Consider the following 25,920-nt stretch of genomic DNA (forward strand, 5'->3'; position numbering starts at 1 on the left):
TGTGGTGGGCTCGAACCAGGTGCCTCTAGGAAGCCCACAAATAAGACGACTGCAGCAGCATTGTCCTGCCTGTGTTCCACACCACCTAATATAATGGGAGGAGAGGGGAGCCGCACATCGAGCCTTCGAAGACGGAGGGAAGGCAAGTTCATTTCTCACCGGTTTGCAGACCTGCTGGCAGAGGAAGAAGAAAAAGTGGCAAAGGTAGGGAAAGCTCACTCACAAGATGTACGTTATGACTCCGACCGACCACATATCCACTTCTGGACCGTACGGCGACCCTTGGAGGATTTCAGGAGCTGAAGGCGTTTTAAAAAGAAAAGAAAATTCATGGTTGGTTTTTGTTCTTTCTATTTTAAAATTTTCAGAACATTCTTTGGCATGCAGCCCTGCTGGCATAAGCCTGAGTGCCACCCGGGCGTGTCGCCCACTCACGCCCACCCAGCGCTCCTTTTACACGCCCGCTCGTTTCACCGGATCGGCCTCCGGCCCACGCTTTCACACCCCACCCTCGACAGAAGCGAGAGGGATCGTCACTTGCAACTGAGAGCTGTAAGGAGAGAGAGAGAGCAAAACGCCGCCGGGGCACGAGCGGTATTTCATTCCCACTCGTTTCCAGGGGGATTTTCAAGCAAAGGAGGAAGAAGAAAAAACGTGCGACATCTGCAGAGGGTGTGAAGACGCCTGGCTTCGAGGGGGCGGGGAGAATCTCGCCTGAACATGGTGGATTAAGCATCATGGAAACAGTGCAGGTTTTCCTGGAGAAGGGCCTGAAAACTTGGGACGCCAAGGCCGGGTTCACAGGTGCAGATTAGATTGCCTTTCATCTGCTGCAGAGCAGGTGAGATAAACAGAAAGGCAATTCTCCAGGTGTTTCTGAATGGCGCAAAGGACAAGCCGGAAGGTCAATTGGAAGAAGAAGAAGAAGGGTTGGTTTTTATATGCCGACTTTCTCTACCACTTAAGGAAGAATCAAACCAGCTTACAATCACCTTCCCTTCCCCTCCCCACAACAGACACCTTGTGAGGTAGGTGGGGCTGAGAGCTCTAAGAGAACCGTGACTAGGCCTAGGCAACCCAGCTGGCTTTATGTGGAGGAGTGGGGAATCAAACCCGGTCCTCCAGATCAGAGTCCACCGCTCCAAACCACCGCTCTTAACCACTACACCACGCTGTCCAGGTTACATAACTTGAAAATTATAAGAGGAAGTAAATCTATCAAACTAAATCCTTTGTCGAATACAGTTAGGCATTGGTGGCAGGTGCTGCCTGCGGGGACAACAACGAATGGGTCTAAAGGTGGGGGTAGAAATCAGCATATATGATTTGATGGAGACTCTGGAAAAGCAAACCTGATTGATGGAAATTCATTTGGGCCTTTGAGGGATTTGAAAGGGATCTCTTCCCCTTCCTCATAAGAACATCAGAAAGGCCCTGCTGGATCAGATCCAGGCCCATCAAGTCCAGCAGTCTGTCCACACAGCGGCCAACTGGGTGCCTCTAGGAAGCCCACAAACAAGACGACTGCAGCAGCATTTATCCTGCCTAAGGGAACGGCCCGCCATCTTATAAACTGCAGGAATTCCTCCCTCTTAATCCTTAGTAGGAACTTTCCCCTGCCCCTCAGGGGGAAGCTGAAAGATAATTATCACACACCAAAACAGCCTTACAAGTTGCTTGGGTTCTACTTTCTAGGACTTTCAAGAACCTTTCCTTGTGCCTGCCAGGAGTTTTCAGGAAGTGGGTGGGCTGTGCATACGTGTTAAGAACGTTTCTGTGGTGGATGCCACCCCAATGTCACATGAACACATGAAGCTGCCTTCTACTGAATCAGACCCCTGGTCCATCCAAGTCAGTATTGTCTACTTAGACTGGCTCTCAGGCAGAGGTCTTTTCACACCACTTACTTGCCCGGTCCCTTTAACTGGAGATGCCATGGATTGAACCTGGGATGCCAAGTGCATCTGCATGCCAAGCAGATGCACTGCCACAGAGCCACAGCCCTTCTCCAAGGCTCTCCAGGGTCTCAGGCAGGGGTCTTTGACATCACCTACTTGCCCAGTCCCTTTAAGTGGAGATGCTGGGGATTCAACCTGGGACCTTCTGCATGCCAAGCAGATGCACTGCCACAGAGCCACGGCCCCTTTCCATGAATCTCCAGGGTCTCAGGCAGGGGTCTTTCACATCATCTACTTGCCTGGTCCCCTAAACTGGAGATGCCGGGGATTGAACCTGGGACCTTCTGCACGCCAAGCAGATGCACTGCCACTGAGCCACAGCCCCTTTCCATGAATCTCCAGGGTCTCAGGCAGGGGCCTTTCACATCATCTACTTGCCTAGTCCCTTTAAGTGGAGATGCTGGGGATTCAACCTGGGACCTTCTGCATGCCCGGCAGATGCTCTACCCCTGAGCCACAGTCGGTTTCGTTCTCTCTCACTCCCCTTTCTCAACATATTTTTAATAAATCGCCCTTCCTCTCCTCTGTCCCTGGATTTCCTGTGTGAGTGTTTGGGCGTGTCTGGCTCCGCCTCTTGTGGCAGCCATTTTGTGCTTGCACCTACCATCTTTTCTCAGAATCCCAAAAGGTGCCCATGGGAGCTCAGAAAGTTTGGGGACCCCTGGCCTAGAGTATCCAGTATGCGTGGAGATCCCTGCATTGATCCTTCCCAGACAACCGAGGCAAAAGCACAATTTTTCTCCTCTCCTGGGTGGTTCTTCTCCCGCCATTTCTGCTTTCGTCCCCTTACCACAATATCCTGGGGTGCCGCACACAGTTTTCATCGTGTCCTGTTCGTCCACAATCTTGGATAACCCAAAATCACCTGGGGCAAAGCAGACAGAATTGAGGGAGTTTGTGAGCGCCTGACCACCTGTCCCTGACGGAGGAAGGGTTGCGTCAGTGTTTGGCTCTCATGGCCCTCTCTTACATGCCCAGGGTAATGCCGATCGCCACTCTGGGGCCAATTATCCTCCAGGCCAGATTGGCCAGGGATCCTGGAGGGGTTCCCCCCATCATAGTGTCCAGATCACGCGACGTGATGGTATCGCTTTACTCTGCTCCGGTTAGACCTCACTAGAGTATTGTGTTCAGTTTGGGGCACCACAATTTAAGAAAGATGTAGATAAGCTGGAACGTGTCCAGAGGAGGGCAACAAAGATGGTGAGGGGTCTGGAGACCAAGTCCTATGAGGAAAGGTTGAAGGAGCTGGGTATGTTTAGGCTGGAGAGACGACGACTGAGAGGTGATATGGTAACCATCTTCAAGTACTTGAAGGGCTGTCATATAGAGGATGGGGCTGAGTTGTTTTCTGTGGCCCCAGAAGGTCGGACCAGAACCAACAGGTTAAAATTAAATCAAAAGAGTTTCCACCTAGACATTAAGAAGAAATTTCTAACAGTTAGAGCGGTTCTTTGGTGAAACAGGCTTCCTCGGGAGGTGGTGGGCTCTCCTTCCCTGGAGGTTTTGAAGCAGAGGCTAGATGGCCATCTGTCAGCAATGCTGATTCTATGACCTTAGGCAGATCATGAGAGGGAGGGCATCTTGGCCATCTTCTGGGCATGGAGTAGGGGTCACTGGGTGTGTGTGGGGGGGAGGTAGTTGTGAATTTCCTGCATTGTGCAGGGGGTTGGACTAGATGACCCAGGTGATCCCTTCCAACTCTATGATTCTATGATCATCTGGGCATGGAACAGGGGGTCACTGGGGGTGTGGGGGGGAGGCAGTTGTGAATTTCCTGCATTGTGCAGGGGGTTGGACTAGATGACCCCGGTGGTCCCTTCCAGGATTCTATTATTGTTTCTGTTAATTTAGAGGACTTTCCTAATCGGAGGCCCTAAACCTCCGCTTGTGCATCAATCTAGCCCTGCCCAGTTCCACCACCCGTGCCATCGGTATATCCTCTTGCACCTGATTTTCAGAATTAACTTCAGTTTATGGCTTCCAGCCTTGTCCTTCAGCTACAGGCTACAGCCCGGGAAAAGCCCAACCTTTGAAAGCCTTGGACGTTTCCCCCCACCCCTTCTAAAGGCCTTGAATCTGCAGGGTAGCATAGGACAACCCCCCCCCCCAGCGTGGATAACTTTATAAAAAATCGTGACAAGATCAAAAATGAAAACGACTTTGTGGAAACGGTTTTCCCCGGCCATACCAATTTTGAGAGGAGCGTCCGGGGAGAGATCTGCGTAGAGGAGATTCTCTGGTTTCAGGTCGCGGTGGACCACGCCGTTGGCATGCAGATACTGCAGGAAAACCGGGAGGGAGAGAGACAGAGAAAGCCGTGTGAAAACCCCCAGCCCTGCCTCTCGGTGCTGTCTCTTCAAGACCAGCACAGGAAACAAGGGGACTGAACGGGACACTCAAGGACGCTGCTCTGATCCAGCAAGCTCAGCTCCTTGGTCAGCGGTTGCCAACAGTTATTAATGTTTCCCAAACAACTAAAGCCAAGCAGGCCACAGTGATTCAGGGCAGCGGATTTCAACGAGGGAGATGCTAAAAGCAAAGCAAAGCAAAGCAAAGCAAGCAAACAAAAAACATCAGATTTCCGGGAGTTGGCAAAATCTCCTTGAATGGGAACCATCCAAATTGTGTTTTGTTCCACAGCTCGCCCCTAGAGATCACAAATCCCAGTTACATCCTTTATTAACTCAGTTGAGGGTCACCTTAATCCTCAGGCACCGAGCAGATTTCTCTCCCTGCCCTGGAGAGGAGGAGTCAAGTTCTCAAACCTCCGCAGAGAGAGAACGAGAGAGTGGGTATTTTTCTGCCTTTTATTAATTCCCCCGCCTTTTATAAGCCCTTGGTTGCGATGGAAACCCTCTTCCCGTGACCTTAAATACAGAGAAACAGGGACCTGCCAAATGTACTCTCTCGGGGTTTTTCTTTCCTTTTTAAACTTCTCTCTCTTTCATGCCCAGCGATAATTCAGATCCCAGGGAACGGCGCTCAGAAAGGGCTTGAAAGAAGCCGCAGCGGTACCCACCGGCCGCCAAATGAGGTTGGCAATCTTTTGACCTTCTTTCCGGTTACCTGCGGGGGACTCTCGGCGTTGCAAAGGATTCTGGGAGAAGTGCTCAGAGGGGGGCGCACTCGGTGTAGACCCACAGGTCACAAGCGGGCTGGGGGCTCCCAAACCCAGAACTGCTGCGTAACGCTAATTTAGGAGCCGTACCTATTTGTTTTACAGAGAAAAAGAGTATTTGCAGGGGAATCGGTGGGTATCCGGTCATCTCCTCTGCTTGCCAATTCTGCCTATTATGTATCTTTTCCCCAAACCCCCTCCCCAAATTGCAGAGACAGGAAATAAGCTTTGGGGGGGGGGGAGATTTAGCACTCCCATTATGCCTGGCCATTCTTTTCTTGATGTCCCCCCCCCCAAGTCCCGTCATTTCAAGGGAATGCTTCACTGACCTCGGTAGATTCGAGTCCAGTCACACCTTATAGACCGAGTCCAGTCACACCTTATAGACCAACAATATTTTGGGGGGATGAGCCAGCGTGGTGTAGTGGTTAACAGCGGTGGTTGGGAGTGGTGGACTCTCATCTGGAGAACCAGGTTCGATCCCCCACTCCTCCGCATGAGCAGCGGATGCTAAGCTGGTGAACCAGGTGGGTTTCCCCACTCCACATGACGCCAGCTGGGTGACCTTGGGCTAGTCACAGCTCTCTTAGAGCTCTCTCAGCCCCACCCACCTCACAGGATGTCTGGTGTGGGGAGGGGGAGGGAAGGTGATAGTAAACCGGTTCACCAGATTATCCTCCACAGCTCATGTGGAGGAGTGGGGAATTAAACTCAGGTCCACAGCTCCAAAACACCCCTCTTAACCACTACACCATGAGTCAACTGTTCATGTGGAGAAGTGGGAAATTGAACCTGGTTCTCCAGATTAGAGTCCGCCGCTCTTAACCGCTACCCCATGCTGAGGTGTGGCAAAAGATTATGGTTAATGCAGTGGCGGGGAGACAAGCATTTTGCATTTTCTATCTCACTCTCCTCCCAAATGGGAGGCGAACAGAATGGGTGGTGGGGTGGGGGAATGTCCCAGGGAGACTCCCATACAGGCACAGACCAACCCAGAACCTGCTCAGCTTCAACAAGGGGGCCTGCCTCAAGTCCCTGGGACCCCTCACTTGGGCCGATTTAGACAGAAGGCCTCAGTCGCCAGCACAGTCCAGGACTAGAACACCCTAAGAACTTAAGAAAAGCCCTGCTGGATCAGACCCAGGCCCATCAAGTCCAGCAGTCTGTTCACATAGCGGCCAACCAGGTGCCTCTAGGTAGTCCACAAACAAGACGGCTGCAGCAGCATTATCCTGCCTGCGTTCCACAGCACCTAATACAATAGGCATGCTCCTCTGATCCTGGAGAGAATAGGGATGCATCATGACTAGTATCCATTTTGACTAGTAGCCATTGATAGCCCCGTTCTCCTTAAGAACATAAGGACAGGCCATGCTGGATCAGACCAAGGCCCATCAAGTACAGCAGTCTGTTCACACAGTGAACAGGTGCCTCTAGAAAGCCCACAAACAAGACGACTGCAGCAGCATTGTCCTGCCTGCGGTCCACAACACCTAATATAATAGCCATGCTCCTCTGATCCTGGAGAGAATAGGTAAGCATCATGACTAGTATCTATTTTGACTAGTAGCCATTGATAGCCCCATCCTCCTTAAGAACATAAGGAAAGCCATAATATAACAGGCATGATCCTCCAATCCTGGAGAGAATAGGTGTGCATTATGACTAGTATCCATGTTTTACTAGTAGCCATGAATAGCCCTATTCTCCATGAACATGTCCACTCCCCTCTTAAAGTTGGCATCCATCAACACATCCTGGGGCAGGGAGTTCCACAATTTAACCCTCCTCCACCAGGCACAGTGGAGTCAAAGGGCCAAGAGAAGCTTTGGGGGAGGGCAAAATATGCCCTCTCCGTAGCAAAGGAGACTGTCTAGTTCACGTTTATCCTACCCTTTCTCCAAGGAGCTCAGGACAATGCACACAGGGCAGTTCTCCCCTCATTTGACCTCATGACAACCATGTGAGGTAGGTTAGGCTGAAAGAGTGTGCCTGGCCCTAAACTTCACACTCGAGAGGGGAGGGGGACTTGAACCCTAGTCCGACACATGGACCTTTATGCTGCCACCACAGAAGCATTTGAAAACCGTTTCTATTCCCTCTGTTGACATCTGGCCCTGTGAGAACTCAAGCGAGCCTGTCTTTTTTGCTTAGGTCAAACCATCATTGATAGCCCCCTGAATCCTTAGGGGCGGGGGAGTTAAAACTCAAACTCTTCCCAGTATGATGTTCAGAAAAGGAACATTCCTGATCACAGAAGTCCTTAGATTTAGGGGAGGTGTCTGAGACCAATCAGTGGCAGGAATCTCTCTTCTCTAGCTCATCTCCGGCCAGGCATGTCAACGCCACCCTCGTTTCTCTGACTTTCGGAGCACGGCTTTTCTACGCCAGTACCATCAGACGACCTTTCTTGAGGTTAACTGATCCGCCGGCTCAGAGCCGGCTGGCCAGATGGCATATATGGATTAATGCAAAATGCAGGGTTCTGTCATCTGAACTCCAGATGTGCAGTTCTGCCCTACAAAGAAGCCACTGGGGGTGACCCGGACCGGGGCTGCAGTTCTAGGATGGGGGGGGGGGTCACTCTTCCCTCCCCTGCTCCAGCATCACTGATTGGAAGCGGTCGCTCCGGGCTGCCCTGTACTGCAGTAAGGAAAAAGGCAGGTTATTCTGCCTGTCTCCCCACCCCCCACCCCCAATCTGGAAACATTTCTTGTTAAAGATTTCTAACATACATCTCTTTAAATGCAATTACCAAATTTCAGGTAGCTAATGCACCAGGCAAAGTTCCAAATCACATACAAAATAGCAAAATGTCGTTGGAACTGATAATGTTTACGTGTTTATAACACAGAACACTACCTGTTGAATTTGCAAAATGTCATTGGAACTGATAATGTTTACGTGTTTATAACACAGAACACTACCTGGTGAATTTGCTGTTGGTATTTGAATATTTGGGATGACTATCTTACAAACTGTTGTTTGACATTTGTAAGCTTTCTTTTTCAATTAAACGTGTAAACAGTCAAAGTTTTTTTGTGCACGATGTGGGAACTTCGCCTGGTGAATTAGCAACCTGTATTTCAGCAATTGCATTTAAAGAGATATATGTTAGAAATCTTTAACAAGAAATATTTCCAGATAGAGGGTACTACTTGATAGTTGTTTACCTACTGGATATTTTAGTACCTTCATTCCCCTTTAGGATTAGTGGCTTGTCTTTTTCCTCCCAACCGGGGCTTCAAGCAGTCCAGCGGGGTGGTGCAATTTCCGTTAGGATCGAGATCGACCACCCCCTTCCTCAGCAATGCTACCTACATCTGGTTTGCCCCTCTCTTTATTTTGCAGTGCCGTATTTCCAAATGTGGAATAGCAATTGTGGAAATCTCACGCTGTATGTTATTTGGCCCCAATTCCCCCCCACCGCTCCACCCGCAGAAGTCCCATGATTAACCTTTCCAAGGCTCGGTCATCCCGTCGCACAGCAAAAAACCCCAAACCTCCACGGCCCTGGAGGTCGCAGCGGCGGCTTCTTCTGAGCGCTTCCCTCCGCCAAACAAACAACAGATGCCTTGCAAATTGCGTTACCGGTCTAGGGAGCTGCCGCTGCCAATCCTAATTTCACAGGTTGCCGATTTCAGAGATTAGAGACAGAAAGCATTAGAAGGCAGTGACAGTTAATAAAAATAAAACCCGGGAAGCCTGAGAAGGGGGGAGACCAGGACGTGGAGCGGGGGGGGGGGAGTCCTCTGGCGGATGCTGCAAACGGCAACCAGGAAGCCAAGGAGTGCGGCCAGCGCCAAAGGGGAGAAAGCAATTACCCATCAACGAGAAATTTGAAAACAAATAAATTAGCACGAGTTATTCCGATCACAAGGGCGCGCTCAGGTTGCAGAATGTGGCTTTCCTCGTTGGAAGGGGTATTTAATTTTAAAAAAATATATTTTATTGAAATAAATAAAGATAAAACTGGTTCAGCAAGGAATTGCCCTTGTGGGAAGAGCCGTATTGAAACGATTTTGCATATGCTCTTCTACTGCTCCTGCTATGACGAAATGCGATCAAATTTTTTCATACCCGTCTTGGCGATCAAGACTGGATTATCTGATTCTGTAAAGGCGTCTTTTCTCTTGAATAATCGCTCTCCCATCATAATTGAGAAAGCGGCCAAATTCTTTCAGGGTGTCATAAAAATACGACATGACAAAACGCGGGGATGAATACTGTTCACGATTGTAACATAATTTGATCTACGTGTAATGTATGTTTATTGTTTTATTTAAGTTTTTATGCCATTAACGGCTTTGGTATTGGTGTTGGCATTGGTAAACAAAACTGGTTGGAAGATGCCATTCCAGATTCAAGTGTTTGGGGCCGCATTCTGAACGCGATGCTCGAACGAGAAAAGAGGATACTTACAGACACGGCTTCCAGGATTTGCTTTACCACATTGGCCGCATCTCTCTCGCTGTAGAAGCCCCTCTCTACAATCCTGCAGAAAAGGAGGGCACAGGGTTCAAACACCGCCCCTCCCTGGCTCCCAGCCCGTGCACAAATGCTTACAAAACATCCATTTCGGCAACGTTGCAGAAAGCGGGAAGCTGGAGGATAGGGTTGCCAACCTCCAGGTACTTTGGCAAACAAAAGACAGCAACTTATGCGAAAAATACAAGTGGTATTAATTTATCATATCCACTGTTGCATAGGAAAATTAATTCTATAGAGAGGCAACCTTGCCCATTACAAAAATTAGTACAAAAATAATACAGGTATAATTATTCAAAAAGTACACTGTGCATCATAGCATGTGTAGCTCATCATAACAGCAAGCGTTGGTCCCTGAGGAAGGCTTTGATATAAGCCGAAACAGATGGTTACCGGACACCTGTCGAAGAAAGAACCTGCAACACTCCTCTTGGACAAAGTGATGAGCTACACATGCTATGATGCACAGTGTACTTTTTGAATAATTATACCTGTATTATTTTTGTACTAATTTTTGTAATGGCAAGGTTGCCTCTCTATAGAATTAATTTTCCTATGCAGCAGTGGATATGATAGATTAATACCACTTGTATTTTTCACATAAGTTGCTGTCTTTTGTTTGCCAAATTATTGTCAGCACGCTAACTTTAGTTTGCTAAACCTCCAGGTACTAGCTGGAGATCTCCTGCTATTACAACTGATCTCCAGCCGACAGAGATCGGTTCCCCTGGAGAAAATGGCCGCTTTGGCAATTGGACTCTATGGCATTGAAGTCCCTCCCCTTCCCAAACCCCGCCCACCTCAGGCTCCGCCCCACAAACCTCCCACCGGTGGCGAAGAGGGACCTGGCAACCCTACTGGAAGATGGGGTGGGTTGCTAGGCGACCCCGTATCCCAACCCAAAAGCGACAGGGGGAAGCGGTCGGTGCTGCTAGGCAACCGCCCCAGCTTCCTTCCTCTCCCCAGTTTCGTATAAAGGAAAGGGGGGTGAAATCAGGGGGCCGGGTGAGCCATTTGAAGAACGGTGTGAACGGCTGCCTAGCAACCACCACGGCTTCATCTATGGGCTGGGCCAGGAAGAGGTGAACTGGCGGTCGCCTAGCAACCCCTCCTTTCCTCCAGCATCCTGCTCATCCCCTTCCCCTCATTATGAATAAAGGAATGAAACTGGGGAACCAGGAAACGTAGCCCTAACAGTATTGGGGTCAAGGGTTTAACGCTGCTCAGCTAGGGTGTCGCCCCCCACGTTTTTATCCGGCAAAGGAAAGGCCAAAAACGAGAGTCCGGATATTCACCGTGTCTGTTGCGTCTCCAGGCTAAGAGACGCCCACTGGACAGCCTCTCAGCCAAAAGACAAAAAAGGGGCTTCGTGTGATCGTTCCCGTCGATGGATGCTCTCTGGCAGGTTACTAGTCCTCACGGATCAGGAAAACCCCGTGTGTCAAACACACAACCTTTTAACCACTACACCATGCTGGCGCTCTCAAAAGCGCCCCGCACATAAGCAACGGCAGATCAGGGAATGCAAAATAAACGTCGCGAATCCCCCTGTAGCCCATTACGCAGCTAGCGACAGAAAGGACAGAGGACTTTGGGCGGAGCGATGGTCGAAAATGGCCGCTGGAAATGAGCCCTCTCCCCTGCGCTCTGCCGCCTGCCGCAATCGGCGTCCCGGTATTTTGCTCCCATTTGTCTCCTTTCATTAAGGATCTGCCAGCTAAACGGAGGCGCCTCGCCGGTTACCTGTCGAAGAGTTCGCCACCTGTCACGAGCTCGAGGATGAGGGTGATCTCCGAGGGGGTCTCGAAGATCTCTTTGAGCTTGATCTTTAGGAAAGAAAGGGAAAAGGTACGAGACAGCTTTGGGCAAAGCTGATGCAAAAAAAAAAGGGCAAAAAATGCAGAGACTCAGATTAGCTCCTATTCTTGTTTTGTGCTACAGCCGCTGGCCCAGCCCTGTAATGCAGGGATACCCAAAGTTGTGCCCATGGATGCCCCAAAACACCTCTTCTTGTGCCCACTTTAGGAAGTGGGTGAGGCCAGGTAGAGTTTTTGCTTCCGATTGGCTATGCAGATTTTTTAAATAAAAAAAACATTGCTTTGACAGCAGCTGCCACCACGGCACAAGGATCTTCACTGTGCGACTGACGCTAAGCTGTAGCAATCGTTTTTGTGGCTGGCTCCGCCTCCTGCAGCGGCCATTTTGTGGCAGCCATTTTATTGCTGCGCCCACCAAGCTGGGTCAGAATTGCAAATGTGCCCGCCGGCTCAAAAAAGGTTGGGGACTTCTGCTTGTAGGGCACAGCAGCCCTTAGACAGCGGTGGCTGGGGTATGGGATTTACAATATTCGAAGAGGAGGAGGAGGAGGAGAAGAAGAAGAGTTGGTTTTTATATGCCAACTTTCTCTACCACTTAAGGAGGAATCAAACCGGCTTACAATCACCTTCCCACCACAGACACCCTGGGAGGTAGGTGGGGCTGAGAGAGCTGTGACTAGCCCAAGGTCACCCAGCTGGCTTCGCGTGGAGGAGCGGGGAAACAAATCCAGTTCACCAGATTAGCCTCCACCGCTCATGTGGATGAGTGGGGAGTTGAACCCAGTTCTCCAGATCAGACTCCACCGCTCCAAACCACCACTCTTAACCACTACACCACGTTGGCGGAAGATGCACTAAACACCCCAACGCTGCATGGAGGGGATGGAAATCCACTCCCCATCAGCATGAAAGCCAGGCCAAACACCTGGCGTGGAAGCGACCCTTGGGACAAACAACAGCAGATCTGGAATTAAGGCGAATTTTCAGAAATGGGGAAATAGCACAAATGAGCTCCACACACACACACCCCGCCTTTATCTTACGAATTTTTGTGACACGGTGGATTTCACGCCCCTTTAATCATTCCCGTGGCAGCTCCGGCCGACTAGCTGCGGCACCTCGCAGCCGAAGCAACGCAGTGAGAGGCTTATTCCGTCCTCCTTAAGACGTGCCAGCCCAGTTTTTTCCCCTTATTAACTTCAAAAGTTTGCAATCCTATTATCGATTCCTATCAGCTGAACGCAAGCCGGGGAGGGCACAGGAGGAGTCATGAGAGCAAGGAAAGAAATTAAATCCACCTCTCCCCCCTTTTAAAATGGAATTTCTGAATAACAAAACAGCTTGTATGGGGAACGGGAGAAACCTGATTTTTCAAAAAGGTTGTTAGTTCAAGGAATTGATGTCAGCAACAGTCTGGGATAGAATTTTTGTTCCCGGGCTTTGGTGGGATGCTTTGCCAAAGAAGATCTCTTCCATCCATCTGGGAAGGAGGAGGACGAGGAGAAGGAGAAGGAGGAGAAGGAGAAGAGAGTTGGTTTTTATATGCCGACTTTTGTTACCTTTTTAGGAGAATCAAGGCAGCTTAAAATCTGCTTCCCTTCTCCTCCCCATGAAACCCTGTGAGGTAGGTGGGGCTGAGAGAGCTCTAAGAGAGCTGTGACTAGCCTAAGATCATGTGGAGGAGCGGGGAAACAAATCCAGTTCACCAGATTAGCCTCCGCCGCTCACGTGGAGGAGTGGGGAACCAAAACCCAGTTCTCCGGATCAGAGTCCACCGCTCCAAACCACCACTCTTAACCACTACACCACGCTGGCGGAAGATGCACTAAACACCCCAATGCTGCATGGAGGGGGTGGGAGGAGAAATCCACTCCCCATCAGCATAAAAGCCAGGCCAAACACCTGGCGGGGAAGCTTAAAATCTGCTTCCCTTCTCCTCCCCATGAAACCCTGTGAGGTAGGTGGGGCTGAGCGAGCTCTAAGAGAGCTGTGACTAGCCTACGATCATGTGGAGGAGTGGGGAAACCAACCTGGTTCACCAGATTAGCGTCGCCACTCATGTGGAGGAGTGGGGAATCGAACCCGGTTCTCCAGATTAGAGTCGGCCGCTCACGTGGAGGAGAGCGGGGAATCAAACCCGGTTCCCCGATTAATGTTTGCCGCTCATGTGGAGGAGTGGGGAATCAAACATGGTTCTCCAGATTAGAGTCTGCCGCTCATATGGAGGAGTGGGGAATAGCCTAAAACTCTCCCCATCAAGTTCCTGAAGTTAAGCCCCAGGCCAGCTCTGCTCCAGACACTCCACCCCGCGCCTCCTCTCTGTCTCCCCGCCTGTAACTCTCGACTGAAGCATCTCTCTTTCTTTCTAAAAAGAAATTTAATTAATCGTTACAGAAGGGCAGCCTGTTCCTAGAACGGTGGGGTCAGCTCCGCAGAAACTACATAATATACCACGTAAACGGAGACGTGACTCAGATTGTCACGCCCGGTGGCTTAAAGGCACCCTATCAGGGATTAGAAAGAGCGCTTCCCGAGGATTATCCTGCATCTGGCAGCTGCCGGGGCTCCGGCCCCCATCTCAGCGGATGCGGATCGCCCCAGGGGTTGCAGACAGAACAGATGGGCTGCGGTGCTGACCTGGCAGGAACCCTCCGCGTGTAATCTCCCGGTCCGGGGGAATAGCAGGAGAGCGCCCTGCTCTCGCAGAAGCACAGACTAAAGATCGTAGCGTGTCCAGAGGAGGGCGACCAGAATGGTCAACGGTCTGGGATCCATGCCCTATGAGGGGAGACTTAAGGAGCTGGGTTGGTTTAGTCTGGAGAAGAGAAGGTTAAGGGGTGACATGATAGCCATGTTTAAGTATCCGAAGGGATGCCATGTTAATGAGGGAACTAGCTTGTTCTCGGTTGCTTCAGAGACTAGGACACGGAGTAATGGATTTAAACTAAGAGAAAAGCGATTCCACCTAAACATTAGGAAGAACTTCCTGACGGTGAGGGCTGTTTGATGGTGGAAGGCGCTGCCTGGGGTGGGGGTGGCGTGGGGGTGGAGTCCCCATCTTTGGAGGTCTTCAAGCAGAGGTTGGATGGCCATCTGTTGGGAGCGCTTTGATTGTGGGGTCCTGCATGGCAGGGGGCTGGACTGGATGGCCCTTGTGGTCTCTTCCAACCTTGTGTGATTTTGCGGTTTTGTTCCGATGAGGATCGAGAAAGCCGTTGCTGGAACAGGGCTCCTCTCTGCGTCAGCTGCTGACATGTTGCAGGGTGTTGCATGTCAATGGGTGTCAGCGGCAGAAAATATCATTCTTATCCCATCCTCAGTCACAGAAACGGAAGCAGGATTGTGCTGGGAAGACCCAACAGGGTCTCGGACGAAGGCAAAAAGAGAAGGGGAACGAGACCCAACCTGAAAAACAGAAGCTGGGTACCCAAGGTTGGGTGGGGTAAATGAAATAAATAGATAAAGAAAATATAATTTATTTAAGGCGCTATGTCAGGATAAAAATTATTTTGAAATATCATTATAACAGGTACCCAGCTTCTCGAACGAAGGCACCCAAGGCAGAGCCAAACGCAAGCGCGAATGGAAGTTGGTGTGTGCGGTGGTAGAAAGGGCCCGTAAAGTGCCTCCCTCGCCGGGCTGGTGCTTTCAGAAGCCCCCGAGCTGGCTTTGGAAAAAGAGGGCTATGATTTCACGGTGCAGAAACCGATAAAAGAGAATATTAATTGGGGAGGGCATTTCACGGCCCACGATGCCACAACAGACTGGTCTTACTTACTATATTTGGATGCGAGAGTCTCAGCAAAACGCCTATTTCGGTCCGGACAATTTTCTTGTCTATCTGAAAAAATTAAAAAGGGGGAGGGACATGTAATCCTCCATGGTTTCCCCAACTAAAATAATAATAATTATTACTGCTTACTGCCAATGGGACCACTGTTCTGTTCCTAATAGGAAGCCCCAAACCGAGCTGCCAAATTGGGCTTGTTCCACAGCAGAAATTGAGCTTTCCAATTCTTTCAAGGCCAGCTGGCAGAAGCCAAAAGGGAAGGGGCCGTGGCAGTGGTAGAGCCTCTGCTTGACATGCAGAAGGTCCCAGGTTCAATCCCCGCCATCTCCAGTTAAAGGGACTAGGCAAGAAGGTGATGTGAAAGACCTCTGCCTGAGACCCTGGAGAGCCGCGGCCGGTCTGAGTGGACAATACTGACTTTGATGGACCAAGGGTCAGATTCAGGATAAGGCAGCTTCATGTGTTCATGTGATGAATGCCAGATGCATCCGTGGTGTCTAAGTGAACCTCCACATTCAAAGGAAGTCAACTTCTGAATCCTAGGACCAGGGGGCAACATCAGACAAGATGCTGGACTAGATGGGCCACCATCTGGCTCTTCTGATGTTCTTATGAAGGCTGCAGCCTCTGTGCCCTATTGTTAGACCTTCAGAGGCACCTGGTTGGCCACTGGGTGAGACAGGATGCTGGCCTAGATGGACCACCGGTCTGATCCAGCAGGGCTCTTCTGATATTCTTATGAAGGCCTCTATACCCGTTTGTCGGAGTTGTTGTTGAAGTCATCTTCAAGGGGCTCTTTCAGGGCGGGCCCAAGGTTTTTTAGCACCCCTGGTGAACTACGACTTTGGTCCTCCGCCCCCATTCAATGGCGAGAAGTCTAGAAGGGATGTTTAACTTACTGGGCTTTCAAAATGAGCAATGCCAAAATTAAAAAAAAAACAGGTACCCTCTCCAAAGGCTTTCCAGATTCCATCATGGCAGCTATAGGAGACGAGCGCCAACAGATCTGGAGATCAACAGCCAACTGTGTAATAAGCTGCCAAACAGAGGATGATAAAATGTATTATTGTATCCTTAACATATAAATACATCGAAGGTAGATTTCTCTAATCTTCTGGGCAAGCGGCACGAATAACAGGGTCTCCCGCGATAGGGAAACCTACACAAACCTACAAATTGTCCTGGCTTCAGTTGTAGTTGTCATAACCATATGTTTGTGTGGGCTTCTCTATCATGGGAGACCCTGTTATTCGTGTCACTTGCCCTGAAGATTTGAAAAATATACCTTCGATGTATTAAGATTCTTCGATGTATTACCTGGTTGTGCCCATTACACAGTTGGCTGTTGATACTTTGTTCCTAATATTCGTAACTGTGTTTTTTTTTTGGGGGGGTGTTAAGTTTCCTTTCAAGCCCCTAGTGGAGGCTCTTTGCTTGGTGTCCCCCAGCATCTGACGCCCTAGGTGACTACCTAGGTTTGCTTACTGGTCGGGCTGTACCAAACTGGTCTACTTCGCATACACCAGCCTAGAGTCCTGAGCCTGACTTGGTTGGGAAAGGACAGCGTATAAATTTAATTAAACACATTAATCAATATGACCCTCTCCCCTTCCATAGGGTTGCCAACCTCCAGGTGGTGCCTGGAGATCTCCCGCTATTAAAACTGACCTCCAGACCACAGAGATCAGTTTCCCTGGAGGAAACGGCTGCTTTAGAGGGTGGACTCTATGGTGTTACATACCCATGAGGCCCCCCTTCTCCAAATCCTGCCCTCCCCAGGCTCCACCCCCAAAATCTCTGGGTATTTCCCAACCTGAGTTGGCAACCCTACCCCTCCATCGTACCCCTTTAGCTCTAATTCGCAGGCGGGAGTCCCTGAGCCCAAAGAGACCCGACTCCCAAGCCGTTCATTCCTTCTTTGGGGCAGGGAGGAAATCTTGCTTCTTTGAACGCAAAAATGCAATCGCCGCTCACTCACCGTCTTCTGCAATATTTTGGCAGCATACTGGGCATGGGTCTCTTTATCTTCGCAGCTGTACACCACCGATGTGGCACCCCTAAGCAAACGAGAAAGGAAGAAATAATCTCACAACAGCCCCCCCACCGGTTTGATTACATAAGAACATTAAAAAAGCCCTGCTGGATCAGGCCAAGGCCCATCAAGTCCAGCAGTCTGTTCACACGGCGGCCAACAAGGTGCTTCCAGGAAGCCCACAAGCAAGACAAGTGCAGCAGCAGCATCCTGCCTGTGTTCCAAAGCACCTAATACAACAGGCATGCTCCTCTGATCCTGGAAATAATAGGTATGCATCATGACTAGTAGCCATTTTGACTAGTAGCCATGGATAGCCCTATCCTCCATAAGAAAAACCCTGCTGGATCAGACCCAGGCCCATCAAGTCCAGCAGTCTGTTCACACAGTGGCCAACCAGATGCCTCCAGGAAGCCCACAAACAACACGACTGCAGCAGCATTGCCCTGCCTGTGTTCCAAAGCACCTAAGATAATAGGCCTGCTCCTCTGATCCTGGAGAGAATAGGTATGCATCATGACTACTATCTATTTTGACTAGTAGCCATGGATAGCCCTCTCCTCCATGAACATGTCCACACTCCACTCTTAAAGCCTTCCAAGTTGGCAGCCATCCCTACATCCTGGGGCAGGGAGTTCCACAATTTAACTCTGCGTTGTGGGAAGAAATACTTCCTTTTATCTGTTTTGAATCTCTCGCCCTCCAGCTTCAGCGGATGACCCCGTATTCTAATATTATGTGAGTGGGAGAAAAGCTTCTCCCTGTCCAATCTCTCCATACCATGCATAATTTTATAGACTGGAGTCACCACAAGCTTACTGCACATATCATCTGTGACGGACCTTGCTGGACTCAGGAGTCCCCCCGCCCCACATACACACACCCTGCTCCAAACCTGGCTTGCCTTTGGCGGAACCGTTTTAATTAAAACTGGATTGCTAAAGAGATCTAAACATTTAAGCGACTTTTAAGACCGAAAGCCACTGGCTGACATACACACCCCCTTCGACCCCTTTTGCTTCCCTCCCTGCCAACCAAGTCGGCAAATCTGAGCTCGAGTTGAGACATCGCGGTCGGACAAGACGGGAACGAGAGATTAAAAAATGTGGAATTCGCTGCCGGAGGATGTAGTGATGGCCACAGGCGTGTGTGTGTGTGTGTGTGTGTGTGTGTGTGTGTGTGTGTGTGTGTGAAGTGCCATCAAGTCGTAGCCGACTTATGGCAACCCCTTTTTGGGGTTTTCATGGAAAGAGACTAACAGAGGTGGTTTGCCAGTGCCTACCTCTGCATAGCAACCCTGGTATTCCTTGGTGGTCCCCCATCCAAATACTAACTAGGGACAACCCTGCTTAGCTTCTGAGATCTCCCAAGATCAGGCTAGCTTGGGCCATCCAGGTCAGGGTGCCAATGGCATAGCCGGCTTTAAAAGGGGATTAGACAGATTCATCAAGAGAGGTCTACTCGCCATGGGGACTAAAGGGAACCTCCACATTCAGAGGAAGTCAGCCTCTGAATCCAGTTCCAGAAAGCCACATCGGGGGAAGGTCTCGGCCTCTATGCCCTGTTGTGGGACCTCTAGAGGAACTGGTTGGCCACTGTCTGAGACAGGATGCTGGACTAGATGGACCACCGGTCTGATCCAGGAGACTCTTCTGAGGTTCTTCTGAAGGCCTCGGCCTCTATGCCCTGTTGCTGGCCCTCCAGGGGAACTGGTTGGCCACTGTGTGAGACAGGATGCTGGACTAGATGGACCACCGGTCTGATCCAGCAGGGCTCTTCTGACGTTCTCATGTTCTCTTCTGAAGGCCTCGGCCTCTATGCCCTGTTGCTGGCCCTCCAGGGGAACTGGTTGGCCGCTGTGTGAGACAGGATGCTGGACTAGATGGACCACTGGTCTGATCCAGCAGGGCTCTTCTGACGTTCTCATGTTCTCTTCTGAAGGCCTCGGCCTCTATGCCCTGTTGCCGGCCCTCCAAGGGAACTGGTTGGCCGCTGTGTGAGATGGGATGCTGGACTAGATGGACCACCGGTCTGATCCAGCAGGGCTCTTTTCATGTTCTAATGAAGGCCTTGGCCTCTATGCCCTGTTGCCGGCCCTCCAGGGGAACTGGTTGGCCGCTGTGTGAGACAGGCTGCTGGGTTAGATGGATCACCGGTCTGATCCAGGAGGGCTCTTCTGAGGTTCTTCTGAAGGCCTCTGCCTCTATGCCTTGTTGCTGGCCCTCCAGGGGAACTGGTTGGCCACTGTGTGAGACAGGATGCTGGACTAGATGGACCACCGGTCTGATCCAGCAGGGCTCTTCTGACATTCTCATGTTCTCTTCTGAAGGCCTCGGCCTCTATGCCCTGTTGCCGGCCCTCCAGGGGAACTGGTTGGCCGCTGTGTGAGACAGGACGCTGGGCTAGATGGACCACCGGTCTGATCCAGCAGGGCTCTTTTCATGTTCTAATGAAGGCCTTGGCCTCTATGCCCTGTTGTTGGCCTTCCAGGGGAACTGGTTGGCCGCTGTGTGAGACAGGAGGCTGGAATAGATGGACCACTGGTCTGATCCAGCAGGGCTCTTCTGATGTTCTAATGAAGGCTTCGGCCTCTATGCCCTGTTGTTGGCCTTCCAGAGGAACTGGTTGGCTGCTGTGAGAGACAGGATGCTGGACTGGATGGACCACTGGTCTGATCCAGCAGGGCTCTTTCTAATGTACTTGTATCTTGGAAGAGTACTAGGGCACAGATGAAACCAGAGATGGGGGGATTTCAGAATAATCTTCTGGCGAATCAAGGAGGCGAGAGATGAGGCCTATGACCTAGGACAGTGATGGCGAACCTTTTAGAGACCGAGTGCCCAAACTGCAACCCCAAACCCACTTATTTATCACCAACTGCCAACACAGCAATTTAACCTGAATACTGAGGTTTTAGTTTAGAAAAAACAACTCATACATTAACATCTTTTGTCTTAAAAGAAAAAGACAATAACAAAGCTTTCAATGATACAAACACCTTTTTATGGAAAGGTAAAAGTTTTCATTTGGCATGCTTTTGAACAATCTAGTCCAGCTCCTGTATCTCACAGTGGCTCACATCTATAATAAGGAGGTAGCACATACCCATAAGGGCTAGTAACCTGTGATGGATTTTTCCTCCAGAAATTTGTCCAATCCCCTCTTAAAGGCATCTAGGCTAGATGCCATCACCACATCCTGTGGCAAGGAGTTCCACAGGTTAATTACATGCCGGGTAAGTGGGTGTTCTTCTTTTATTTAGCAGAGTAACTGGTCCTCTGCACCCCAGCAGTGTCTTTTCTGGTGGCTGTCTGCTGGTGTTCTTTTGCTTCTTTTTACATTGTGAGCCCCTTAGGGACAGGGAGCAGTTAGAAAAGTGAAATATAAAGACTGTCAATAATAGTAATACTGTGCAAGATTGCATTTATTTTTTTTATTAAGCCAGCAGTATCCTAGTTGGATGGCTGCATCATGCTGTATTTCATGAACACTCACAGCTATGTGAAATTCTGCATGCACTTCTTTTCCAATAGGATTGGAGAAGCAATTCTGTGGTTTAACTTTAAGATCATATAAAAATTAGTTTTGTGTGACGTTCTTACAGATAAGCCTCCAGCGAGCAACAAGGCAGGGCCAGCGGCATGTGCAGGGCTGGCGCCGCAAAGCCCGCGCTGTGGCCTGAGCGCTCTGCTCCCCTCCAGCTGTGCCACGCTGTGAGCTATGCTCCCCTCCAACCTAGCTCGTCTCCAACCCCACCACGGGAATCACCGTCACCACAGACTCAACAGGCTGCCGTCCGCGTCGCACCCTCACGCCGCATGTGAGCCACCCGCCTTGTAGAGGAAAATGCAGGAGCCTCCGCTCCGGGTTTCTCTCTTAAGGTGGCCAGAGACACTTTTAAACAAAACGCTGAGCACAGGAATCCCCAGCCCTTTTCAACCAGTTTAGCCCCAGGCAGAAGATAAAGGCAGCCCCTGCCTGCTGGTGCCAAATTAACACGTAACGCTCACCTTGCAGGGTAGGAAGCCCGGCAAGGGGAGACTACAAAAGCAAAGGGTTTGGTTTTGGGTTTGGTAGGCTGACCCCAAACAACAAGGCACTTAGAGTTAGGACTTGAAGCCAGCAAAGTCAGACACCAAAACCGAAAGTATATTTTATGGATTTATTCAAAAGGTTTGTGCTCGTTACAGAATTCAAAGGATTCGTGAAGCAAAAGCAAATCAAAACAACAAAGCTTTTAAGCAGCTGGCTACACAGTAGGATTCTTAGGTTCAAGAGTTTGGCAAAAGCGTAGCTAGTTACAAAAACGTTACCCGTTCCAAAAGCGATGATGCACATCAGTTCAGCATTCAATACATGTTCCAAGAGTTCCTTTTGGCATATCCCTGCCCCAGGAATCAGATGGATTGATGGCATCCGACATGCTGTCCGCGTGTCCAGACCACCACACGCACAGTTGTGTCTGTTCCTCTTTTATTTTCCAGGATTTCGGGGGGGGGGGAGTTCAAACCTCACTGAGATTCCGGAGATGCCAACTGACCGAAGACTGATGACATCCGGCTTGCAACAGAAAACACCAGGGTGACAAATGCTTACAGAGCAGATCACCCGGGGTTCCCTGAGGCAGGATAAGAGTTAATTGCAGGACCATTTGTTCCTAGGACAACAAGTGGTCCGGCGGATGGGGAAAGCAATTGCATTTTTTACCAATGTTAATTGAGCAGCATCCTGGAATGTCTTGCAGTTTGATTTCCCTAGCCCAGCCGAAGGCCTGGACCAAAGATTTTTCAGCAACAAGGAATTGGGGGGGGGGGGGGGGACACAACTGGTGAGATGCCGGAAAAAAAGGACTGGATACACAAGATGATGGAATTGATGGAGATGGCTAAAATTACTGCTTATATTAATCAGACTGATAATGCACAATTTTGGGGGGAGTGGGAGATGTGGAGAATTTACTGTGAAAACTATTTTTCAATGGGTCATTTTAAAGCAGTGGTTCCCAACCTTTTTTTGACCAGGGACCACTAGGACTTTTTTGTTCGGTTCAGGGACCCCAAGGTTCAAAATAAAAATTCAGAGAATTTGAAAATAAACTTTAATCATAACTGTTAGTTAAACATTAAACTTAGAATAATATTTGAATATATATATTTTTATAATAGAGAACTTTTAATTGAAAATATTAATTCATTATGGGTTTATAACTTTGTTTCGCGGACCTTAATTTAGTTCTCGCGGACCCCTGGGGGTCCACAGACCCCCGGTTGGCAACCAGTGTTTTAAAGGGTACTCTTTGATTTAATCCCTTACACTTACTTTGCATAATGATTATATTAGGATAATTACATGAATACCAACTAGATAAAACAAGATACGTATAAAGTAACTAAGTAGAGGGGGATTATACTGTTAGCAAAAGTATATACAATTAAATTTTGGACAGAAGAGAGCGTAGGGGAAGTCAATTTTTCTTCGTTATTTTTTGGACTAGAAACTTTATTAGATTTCACTTTGTATTGTTAACTCATTAATGAAAAATGATTTGTGATGTATGAAATGAGAAAACAATAAAAACTTTATCAAAAAAAAAGGAATTTGGGGGGGGGTCCCATTTCCTTGACATGCCTTACCCCAGATAGGGGAGGGAGGAAGCGCTCCCATTGGGCTGCTGGGCAGAGGGGTGGGTGATGTGAGAAATGCCCGCAGGCGTGCGTGGAGAGGGGAGCAGCCCCTCCCCGTGTCCCTCTGGCTTTCTAGTAACAAACTCAGGCGAACTCTCTGCTGGGGCGACGGCGCGTGCCCACAGAGAGGGCTCTGAGTGCCCATTCTGGCACGCATGCCATCGGTTCGCCACCACTGACTAGGAGATTCATCAGGCCTTTTGTCCCACCGGCCCACCTGGAAAGTTCATCCTCGCAAAGACATATACAGCTGCCTTCTACAAAGTCTCATTTCTAAATTTAATTTATTTCCACTTATGCCCTGCCTTTCTGCCCAATCCAGGTTGCCAAGGCAGCAAACAATTAAAACGGCATAATGAAAATACATCATGAAACCAGTTTTTAAAAAAACAGCGCTAAAAATACACACATAAAACAAAGTGCAGCAGATTAAAACATAAGGGAGGAAGAAGGGATTGCCGAGCGAATGCCCGGGGGGGAAAGGCTTCATCCATTGGTGGAAGACGGGGAAAGATTAATATCCTGGGGGAGGGAGTTCCATAATTTTGATACCGTGTCCAAGAAGGCCCTCTGATATTTTATACCTTTCTTTCCTGCTAGGGATGCCAGCCCTCCAGGTGGGAGCTGGGGATCCCCCAGAATTATGGCTCATCTCCAGACTGCAGAGATCGGTTCCCCTGGAGAAAACGAATGCTTTGGAGGGTGGACTCTATGGCCTTGTACCCCACTGAGGTCCCACCCCTCCCCAGGCTCTATCCCCAGATCTCCAGGAGTTTCACCACCAGGATCTGGCCACCCTACCCCCCCATCCCCCGCCCGTGGCCAGGGGGGGACCTGGCAACCCTATTTCCTCCCCAACAGGGTCCCAAAGTGACTGATGTCGTTTTCCTCCCCTCTGTTTTATCCTACCCCTGTGAGGTAGGGTAGGCTGGAAGTTTGTGACTGGCCCAAGGTCACCCAGAGAGCTTTCATGGCCCAGCAGGGGATTCAAACCCGGGTTTCCCAAAGTCCTCCGCCAACTTTGAGAAGGTGCAGAAAAGGGCAACCAAAGCGATCAGGGGCTAAGAGCAACAGCCCTATGAGGAGCGGTTAAAATGCTTAGGGATGTTTAGCTTGGAAAGAAGGCGGTTAAGGGGAGATATGGAGAAGAACATCAGAAAGTCCCTGCTGGATCAGACCCAGGCCCATCAAGTCCAGCAGTCTGTTCATACAGCGGACAACCAGGTGCCTCCAGGAAGCCCACAAGCAAGACGACTGCAGCAGCACCATCCTGACACAGCACCTAATATAATGGGCATGCTCCTCTGATCCTGGGGAGACTATCCTCATGGCGTATCCTCAGTCCCTCATGGCAGAGAGAGGATTTGAACCTGGGTCTCCCAGATCCTATTCCAACACTCTAACCATAACACCACACTGGTCCTTTTTGCTATTGCCTCTCCGGAGTCTAAAGCCAAGAAGAGTATTTCTCAACAACGTTGGCTTAAGTGGAGATGCCAGGGATTGAACCCCGGGATCTTCTGCATGCAATATCTGTGTTGTGCCACTGAGTCGCAGCCCGTCCACATGAACGCATCGTAACAGGGAACGAAGCAGCCGATCCTATGAAGCTGTGCTACGTCCTGTCAGATCATTGGTGCCTCTAGCTTAGTATTCTGTCCTCTGATTTACTCTCCAGGGTGTCAGACAAAGGAAGGGCCTTCCCGGCACATGAGATCCTTTAAGGGGAGATGCCAGGGATTGAATCTGGGATCCTTTGCAAATAAAGCAGGAGTTTGAACATCAACCTACAGCATTTAGAATGTGTACGGTTTTTTTAACCCTGCACCACCCAAATGCCAAAATCAACAGTTGAACCTCGAAAGTCATGAACTCATGAAGCTGCCTTATACTGAATCAGACCCTTGGTCCATCAAAGTCAGTACTGTCTACTCAGACCAGCAGCGGCTCTCCAGGGTCTCAGGCGGAGGTTTTTCACATCACCTACTTGCCTGGTCCCTTTAACTGGAGATGCCGGGGATTGAACCTGGGACCTTCTGCGTGCCAAGCAGATGCTCTACCACTGAGCCACGGCCCCTCTCGGTGGCTCTCCAGGGTCTCAGGCGGAGGTCTTCCACATCACTTACTTGTCTAGTCCCTTTAAGCAGAGATGCCGGGGATTGAACCTGGGACCGTCTGCATGTCAAGCAGATGCTCTACAAACTGAGCCACAGCCCCTCCCCAACTGTGAGAAGATCAGAAGAGCATTAAGAGTGTCCCTTTGGGAAAAGACCAGGCTGGAGCCTTTCCAACGTTATCAGTTCCAAATTTACGAGAGACGCAATCCCACCAGCGGGAACCACTACCCCGAAATCCCCATCACTCCAGTGCTCGGAGCAAATCTCCCCCGGGGGGCTTTTCCCATCGCTGCACCCACAAGCCGAGGAAAGTTGAACGCCAGCAATGCGCCATGGGATTTTGCGAATGCACAGGAGGCCTCCTGGGGGAAAAAACCTGGCAACCCCACCGCCCTCTGCCAAGATGCCACCGCCCAGCTTGTGTGTGGGATGATTTAAATAGCAGCATCTCTGAGGCACAGGAGTCCATCCCCCAGTTGCCTTCTGGTGCTAAGAATAGCCTGCCTCCAGCTTTGGGCGTTGCAACAGAAGGTGGATCGCAAAACAGAAGAGGATCCGCGCACCCCTTGCCCAAGTATTAAAACACACACCCTTGCTTTTCCTTCCACTTAAGATGCTGGGAGGGAGACGCTTTTCTCCCATGCTCATAATACTAGAACGCGGGGTCATCTGCTGAAGCTGGAGGGTGAGAGATTCAAAACAGACAAAAGGAAGTATTTCTTCACACAACGCATAGTGAAACTGTGGAACTCCCTGCCCCAGGATGTGGTGATGGCTGCCAACTTGGAAGGCTTTAAGAGGAGAGTGGGCATGTTCATGGAGGAGAGGGCTATCCATGGCTACTAGTCAAAATGGATATTGGTCATGATGCATACCTATTCTCTCCAGGATCAAGTGTGCATGCCCATTATAT

The 25,920-nt window shown here is 49.8% G+C and overlaps 2 protein-coding genes across 2 annotated transcripts in view; both read right to left on the minus strand.

Annotated features, from left to right (window-relative positions):
- The window catches only part of DAZAP1 (DAZ associated protein 1), a 157,238-nt gene extending 132,810 nt beyond the window's left edge, over positions 1-24,428 (minus strand). Inside the window, exon 1 of the mRNA XM_056845585.1 lies at positions 24,425-24,428. The gene's annotated coding sequence lies outside the window, so the exon portion shown is untranslated. The remainder of the gene's footprint in view (positions 1-24,424) is intronic.
- LOC130494017 (calcium/calmodulin-dependent protein kinase type IV-like) overlaps positions 1-25,920 on the minus strand; it is a 40,280-nt gene that overhangs the window by 4,897 nt on the left and 9,463 nt on the right. Inside the window, exons 2-8 of the mRNA XM_056867648.1 lie at positions 17,153-17,231; positions 15,163-15,225; positions 11,311-11,393; positions 9,502-9,574; positions 4,150-4,240; positions 2,749-2,823; positions 224-299 (exon numbers count right to left, since the gene is read on the minus strand). Coding sequence (XP_056723626.1) covers positions 224-299; positions 2,749-2,823; positions 4,150-4,240; positions 9,502-9,574; positions 11,311-11,393; positions 15,163-15,225; positions 17,153-17,231 — 540 coding nt within the window. The remainder of the gene's footprint in view (positions 1-223; positions 300-2,748; positions 2,824-4,149; positions 4,241-9,501; positions 9,575-11,310; positions 11,394-15,162; positions 15,226-17,152; positions 17,232-25,920) is intronic.

This window comes from Euleptes europaea, chromosome 2 (assembly GCF_029931775.1).
Source record: "Euleptes europaea isolate rEulEur1 chromosome 2, rEulEur1.hap1, whole genome shotgun sequence".
In the NCBI taxonomy this organism is placed as follows: domain Eukaryota; kingdom Metazoa; phylum Chordata; class Lepidosauria; order Squamata; family Sphaerodactylidae; genus Euleptes; species Euleptes europaea.